The 8,083-nt window shown below is 40.8% G+C and overlaps 1 protein-coding gene across 1 annotated transcript in view; it reads left to right on the top strand.

Moving 5' to 3' along the window:
* The first annotated feature begins 316 nt into the window (after nt 1-316).
* Nucleotides 317-8,083, top strand: part of unc5a (unc-5 netrin receptor A) — a 182,422-nt gene continuing 174,655 nt past the window's right edge. Inside the window, exon 1 of the mRNA XM_036548715.1 lies at nt 317-824. Within this exon, the coding sequence (XP_036404608.1) occupies nt 731-824 (94 nt within the window). The 5' untranslated portion in view covers nt 317-730. The remainder of the gene's footprint in view (nt 825-8,083) is intronic.

The following is an 8,083-nucleotide window of genomic DNA, read 5'->3' as shown; positions in this document are numbered from 1 at the left end:
AGATTTTACTGTTGTATTGTTCAGAGTAAACGTTTGGATGTACGGGCAAGATGTGTAATCTGGCAGAGGAATACTGAATAAAGCTCACGTTATGCGAATTAAACCCATTCCTTACACAGTTATTGTATAAACAACCACTACAAAAACGGCTGGCGAACGGCAGGAATTAGACATTATTTGACGTAAGTCAAAAACAAATGACAGTCTTGAGGTCGCTCCATTCCGCTGGAGAGCGCAGAATCCGCTCCTGGTTTTGACGCGCGGCTTGCTTTACCTCTGTCTCGCTCTCCACTCCTGCATTGCTGTACAAGCAGATGTTCCTTCGCTAAAATCAGTTCATACGGAATTTGTACCGAAGAAGGAGGCATTTCGCAAACAGGACAGAATATAGAGAGCAGAGGAAGCAGTCTCCCGCCGCCCCTCCGCTACTGAACGAAGTGGAGCGCTATTTAGATACATTTAAAAAAGAGCAGGCTGGAAACGCGCAGCAAGCGTTCTGTATTTACCACACCTGTGATGCGCTGTTTCTGAGCAACGAAGACGCACAGCGGGGATACCAATGGACAAGGTTCCGGACAAGGGTATTTGCTGAAAGAATACTCCGATGCAGCCGTAGTAAGATTGGCGGAAGAACGCGTGAACTGCGCTTTGGACATACGAAATAGAGATATCAGTCTTCATTTTGTCGCGCCACATTCTTTGTCGAAACTTCAACGGTAAGGTGATAATTATGATGGTGTTCCACCTGGGTTCCTTTGTCAGCTGGAGGTCCGGAGTAATGCTTGTGCGGGGCTTGCTGCTTTTCGCCGGATTTACCTGCATCGGTAAGTTGAACATGTTAATTTGCCTGCGCCTCAAGTTACAAGTCTATAAAAGACTGACACATCGTTTTTATCCGTAAATCCTCAGGTTATATGAGAAGTCTCTGATACACCTATCTATGAAAACCTAGGCTTGATTTGTCACCCAGCAGAATTACACGAGTTAAACCATTCACATATTTCCAAGTCACGTTACTTTTGCTAAATTAATGCCAGTTGCACTTTCTTCAAGAACCCTTCGTTAATACTGATTTAATTAAGATAGAGAATTATCTACGGGAGTCAGTTTCAATTAAATTGACTCATTTGTCACATTTGATTAATTGGTTCTATACCCTTATACCCACACGATGGTCATGCCGTGAAAACGCTTCTATTTTGTCAGCAGAAATAATAGCAAATGACATATTTGCTGACTGCTGTGTTGCTTGAGGCTCGATTTGTCTTTGCAGAAACGTCCTGTTAACAATTATCTTCATTGTATATGCAAATATAGATATATGTGCGAATAGAATACGTATACGCGGGCTGTAAAACCGATGTAACGGAGCCGCGTCCGTAAAGTTCTCTCAACGCGTTCTATACCTATGCATCGCTAAGCTCATAGTACCTTTCAAGGGAAAAAAAGACGAGAAAACACAACTCATCGTTCGCTCCTGTGAACAAACGTGATGACTTCCCTTTAATTCGATGAACGAGTAAAAAAAAAATCCTGCGACGCAATTGTGAGTTGCTCCCGAACGAGTGCGCCGAGCTGCATTCCGCCTTACTGGAATGTGTCCGCACTGGCTGGATAACGCATTCGATAACGTGTTTTTCCCCCTCGGTCAGCCAGTCTTGCTGCATTTGCAGTATTTCTGATAGGTTTACGGGGTACTTATTTTTCCCCGCTGATGGGTTTCTGAAGTAACAACAGAGGTTCGTCTGTGTACGCTCTATTCCAAGGTAATGTGTACAATGTAGGCGTGATACAACTTGTCTTTTAGTGAGAAGCGAAGACGTGATGGAAGCGACATGAAAACGTGCGTTCACTACAGAACAAGGTGTCTTTAAACGTTCCACGCGTAACTGTAGCGGACTGTGCAGGTTTGTCATAGCTTTGTAACATCATGAATCGAATCACAAAATAAATATGATTACCTTCACTATAACATCGATATTCACTCAGTGCCCATCGCCTCTGTGACAAGAGGGATACTGTCAAAACAGGAGGACTGGTAAATTGTAAGTTGTAAATTGTAAATTATAAGAAGTGCTTGGCGAGAAACCTTACAAATGAAGTGAATTACAGTGTCTTCACCTTAGTTGTCCGTTTAGCTTTTAAAGCTGGCTACAGCCCCCATTAGCTCCTTCTGACAGTTTTATGGAGGATGTACTGGGTTCAGAACTGACTGAACTGTCTGCTACTGTATCTCATTCTCTCTCTCTCTCTCTCTCTCTCTCTCTCTCACACACACACACATACACACACATTTGAATTTACTTTTTGGCCAATTTACATGTATGCCATCATAGATTATAAATCACCTGAATGTAGATTTGGATTTCTAGCCATGTATATTCATACAGGGGCATGTTGTGCGTTTGTGGCACCCTAATGCCTGCGTTTCTTTTTGGTGATCACTCCTTTCCTATGCTGTTGCAGCTGATCACATTTTCTGGTTGTCATGTTAAGGGTATTCTCATGCCTTCAGTGTGACTGCTGACTTTTGTGGTTAGTCTATCTTTAGAACAACTTACTGTGCGAATGTTAATAACCAAGAGACTGTCCAAACTCCAATCCAGTTTAGTAAATCTAGAAACGAACAGAAAGCACAAATGTGCTCAACTGAACCAAAATAATGGGCTGGTAAAAAGACAGACACACAAAGAATGATCATTTTTATATAGGATGCATCACATCCTCATTGTGGCATGTGTTCCTTCATGTTTAAATGTGTGTGCTACGTATTACGAATGTTTTTTTTTTTTATGTTTTTTTTTTTCCTGATCTTGTACCATAGGTACATTTTGATTACTGTGATAAGGATATCCATGTAATGTACTGGCAAAGGGAGTATCTGTGTAGAGCTGTGTGTTCTTATCTGGGAAAGGCGTTCGTGATGCAGTCACACATGTTTTTAAAGTCTTCAATCACATTTCAACTTTGTGCTTTCATGTTTTGTTTTCACCTGAAAACAATTTTGCACTGAATTTATGCTGGAGCTGCTGAATTCTTTCCGCGTTGCTGCGCATGACAAAACATGAAAGTTGAAAACGTGCAACTTGGTGTGTTCAAACATTTCTTGGATGCACCTTATTGAAGGGTACACACACACACACACACACACACACACACACGCACACACCCAAAGAATGGGATAATCGGGAGAAAAAATCTGAAAATTATTCTTGGAAAGGCAGTGTCCGTCTGCACTAGGGGAATACTAAACACTCAAACTTAGGGGGCCGGGGGGGCTTTTGACGGGAGGGTGCTGGCAAGCAGCCAGGCAAATTTTGCGGAATTATCACACTTCGTTTGCATCAGGCTTGTTTTTCCGACTGTTTGCCTCGCTGTGGACGGAGGGCTAACTTGTTAAAGTCGTTGTAATTGGTGCTCGTGCCCCAGGACTCTGAAATACATGTGATGATGAATTGAGAGGGCTTTTCTGTTGCATTAATTAGTGAATAATTATGAATAAATTAAGATAAAATAAACAATCCTGCTCCAGGGAGATCTTATTTCACATGCCGACTAAATGCAAGTTGCCCCGTTTGCTTCAACAGGATGTCTGTGCTTGCATTGTATTTAATACTGAGACTAAATGAACAAATACAGTTCAGTGTGGTTGTAGATATACTGCACAAACTCTGTATGTAAAATCTGTTGGTTGTAATTTGAAGGAAAAGTGTGTGTCCTCCTTAATTTTTTTTGATTCTGCAGTCCTTCTATTCATGTCCTGTTTGTTTAGAGCATAAACACAATAAATTAGCTTTTTGTTTACATGCCAATATACAGCATAAACAAGGACCCCAGTAGAACTATGGGAATTAATACATAAACCTTTTAGCGTCTGTCACCTTTCAAGGTGAAAGTCCACTTTTGTACCCTGACATAATTGCATTGTCATCACTGACACTCTCACTGTTTTACAGATAGCTGTCTGTTTAATTGAAGAAAAAAATTGGATTAAAAAGATATTTATAATGTAATCATCTCATCCTCTTTTTATGGCCCTGTCATGTGATAGAGTATGCAGTATCAGTGCAGCAGTTTTTTTTATATATATATAATGGCCATTGATAATGCATTAAATTCCAACCGAGATGCAGGTAATTGAGAAATTGGGGGAAGCCACACTCATCGAATGTGGTGGAACCCAAACATGGATAAAAAAAATAATAAAAAAATCAGAGCTATTTCTTTTCACATCAGGGATAAGGCCAAACTGCACTGGGACCACAACAGTGCTCTGTGCATAAAGGAAAGGGCTGACTAGACATTCATGAATATCAAAGCCTGCTTGCCTTCATATAGGAAAGTAATTCAGTTGAAAAATAAAGACCTAAAAGATAATCCTGTCACTCCACATTAGAGTCGATGGAAACCACGCTGAAACACAGGAGCACTTTCTTCCTCTGTCTTCTGCAGAATCAGCAATGGCTAAAACAGGAGAGATGTGTTTGCAGAAAGGAGACAAAGGACCACTGTGTGTGTGCATGTGCATGTGTATGTGTGTGTACCACAGACCATTGCACTTCTGCAGCCTTGAACCGTGGGAACACTCAAGTGAAAATGTATGCACGCATGTGCGTAAATGTGTGTGGACCACGTGCCCTTCAGAAAGAGTAACTCGTCCAATCATCCAAGGAATCAAAAAATCAGATATCCATGCATGTTTGTTATCCCTTCATTCTATGACAATATTGTGTTTTTTTAGATGTGTGAAATATCTAGTTGCCCAGTGAGATAAAATGCACCTGTCAGTGTCAGAAAATGGTTGTATTGCTTTCAAAAGAGAATCGGGGGCGGGATGTATCGGGATAGTGTCACGTAGTGTTGGCATATCCTATAGAAGATTTTTTTTTGTTTTGTTTTTGTCTGTACACGTGAAACCTCTGAGTTGTCTACACACTATAAGGGGTACAGAAAGACCTCACTTAGTTAAATGCGAGCTGTGCTATTTCTAAGAGAATGATTTGCTAATAAGAATAGTGGAGTTTGGCACTTGTGTAGTGTTTAAGGAGGGCATGGAATCAGAAGGCTTCAGGTCTGGTTCCCTTGTGAATCACTGCTATCATACCCATGAATAGGGCATTTAAAGTAATTGTCCTTAATGTAAATGTTCAGTTATATAAATGGTTGCAGTGCTAAATTTAGGAGTGATCAGTTACAGTAGATGAGGCCATCTGCCAAACAAAATAAATAATGTAAAAACCATAATGAAGGACCCACTGTTTTCACAGAGGCGGCCTGCAGTTATTAGAGCTAGAACAAGGAAAGGGCTTTGTCCCTGACAAAGCTTTCCTTTTAGCCCTGTTAAGTCACAAAAGAATGAGATAAGGAGAAGACATTCTAGAATTTACATAATTTATTGAAAGAAAATAGTAAAATTTGCCTCCTGGTTGAAAGAATTTAAAATCAGTGCTTTTCCGTCCCATGGCTAATGAATGGTAAATTATTGCTGTGTATTTTCAGGGCAAGGTCTTTTACATGGAGCGATGTTAATTTGACCCAAAAAAAAAAAAAAGAAGAAGAAACTTTTTTTCTGAATTCCGTTCCCCTCAGTCATGAGCAATGAATTCAAATGATGCATGCAGTGAGGAGTTCTATACTGTGGGAGAAGGATTTAACATCAAATTATTTCCTTTTTTACCCTTGATACCAACTCAGTGAATTAGCATGATGTACAAGTGGTGAGAGTAGCGAGCGAGAGGGAAATTAGGCTTTGAAAAAGAAAAAAAAACAAAAACAAAATGAAGAAAGGAATTAAAGAGATTTCTCTTCTCTTGAGATCAAGCTGTGATTTAGGATTTTTTGTTGTGCACTCGGTATCAGAACGGCAGGCAATCAAAGGGAGAACTAGTGATTACTGCTTTCACGCATGCAATTTACTATTTTGATATATTAAGTTCTCATTGTTTTCGGCCTGCTTCTTGCCTTTTATTATTTATTTTGTTGTGTAGGAAGGTGCAGCAGATATGCTAAATAAATAAGTGTGGGTCTGTGTGTGTGCGTCTGTGTGTGTGCGTGTGTGTGTGTGTGTGTGTGTGAGAGAGAGTTTGTGAGTGAGTGAGTGATGCTCCTTCACCTTTACTGGTAAAACTGTGAATGCTAAATTGATGTTTGAATAGGGCCATGAAATAATACTGGTTCAGCTTAAATGAGTGAAGGGTAAACTCCCAATAGTCCCCCGCAGGTCAGCTTTAAGCAATCTCTGGCATGCTCTCCATTTCAGGACAAATGTTGATGCTTCTTATCTCCAGCAAGGCTTAATATGTCTGTCCGCTTGCTCCTTCTCAAATTCGCACGGCAATGGAGAGTCGATGGCAGGGAGGATAGATGCTAGGTGAACCTCTGGGTGCGCCGATTTCCACATGAGTCAGAAACAGCTCTGCTGTGGCGCTGGATCCCTGTCACAGTTTGTTTCGTTCACTCATTACAGCTTCTCTGTAACTTTAATGAGAGGTGAATTGCCAGTGCTTTGATTGCGCATAAGGAGGTGCTGCGCCGCACAGGTGTGTTGCTGCGGAAAGAGTCTGAAGCTGAATGGTTGCTCACCCCAGGGAGATGGAGCCTCGTGTTGCCTGGGCCACCTCAAGTCAAGCGCTCTGCTCTGGCTGAGGCTGTATTATATTGTATTGAGGTCTCGCTGGACCCTACGGGGTTCTATTCTGATGCTCGAAATGCAGATTTGCAACTCAAATTCCGGCCTATTTCTCAAATGCCATTTGCTCGACAATGTGACTGTGCGGTGCTGTTTACCTGAAATCTCCCCAAAAAATTGTCACAACAAAGGAGGAGCTGTGTGCTGTGACTGACTAAATGTGGCTGATGTTAACTCTTTCCAGTATTAGGAATATTTCCAGATTTGTCATGGCATTAAGGGCAAGCAGTGGTGAAAAGGGGAGCAGGGAAAGGGAGTATCAAGGGCAGGAAGGGAGGGGACAAGGGCATTGGCAAAGGAGGTTTGGAGTAATGCAGCAAATCTGAATTCATGGGTTGTACGTGATTTATCCGGAATGTGATGACATACGATGCAGACATACATTTTACATGTTTATTTAATATGCTAAAATGATTATTCACAGTGGTTTCCCTGCCCGCACTCACTCATGTTGTGGTAAACATCTATCATGCTAACAGCACTTTGTTTTTTATCATCAGTCACGAACCTCTGGAGTGAACAACAGCGCTGGTAATGAATCACGGCCCAAATCGCGTAATGAAATTTCTTAATCCATTGCTGAATGATAAAACGTCTTGTCTTTAACTGACACACATCATTTATTAAAGATGGCATAATGGGGAATTTCGGAGGAGAAAAATGTGAACAAGTGACCATAGTAAGTTTTCCGTTGCACATTTACATCGACCGTGTTAATGATTTAGACATGAATTTTGAAAGGCGAATGTATCCATTGTATCCTATACAGCCATGTGGCTGAAGTCAAACTTCAGCAGAATTGGTAGTTAGAGTAAATGAATGGCTATGTCTTTCATTATGCATTTACTGCTTGGCATATATATTAAAAATTTTAAACAGCGACATTAGGCTTCAATGTGTAAAATGTGGGAAAATCCTAAGCTATTAAGAGGCATTCTTCAGATCTACTTTTCAGAATGCGTTTATGTAACAATAATGTGTCTGTGCTTGTCCATTCAGATGATATAAATATCAGTAGCTAAGGGCAGCACACACTCTAAACTGATGCTCATGAGCAAGAATATAGTCAATGCACAAATTATTCTACTTTACAGTGTAGTACAACATAGTGCCTATACAAACAAAGTAGTCAGTTTTTGTCCAGCTGAACCTAAACATAGATGGGATGCATTCTGCCCTTTAACTTATCTTTTGTCAGAATCAACATTTCGCAGTCAATGATTGGCACTAGGAGTAGGGGGTAGGCATGCTGATATTCAATCTGTTGCCAAGGACAGAGAGTACCCAGAGCTCTGCCTTAATGGCAAATTTAAGCAATTAACACAATGTTGGTCCTGATAGTTATGGAAATCATTCCTTCTGCAGCCTTTAGCAAACAAGCTGCATCAAAAAGGG

Source organism: Megalops cyprinoides, chromosome 16, assembly GCF_013368585.1.
Source record: "Megalops cyprinoides isolate fMegCyp1 chromosome 16, fMegCyp1.pri, whole genome shotgun sequence".
NCBI lineage: Eukaryota > Metazoa > Chordata > Actinopteri > Elopiformes > Megalopidae > Megalops > Megalops cyprinoides.
Note: the sequence above shows the minus strand (reverse complement) of the source record. Positions and strands in the feature narration are given on the sequence as shown.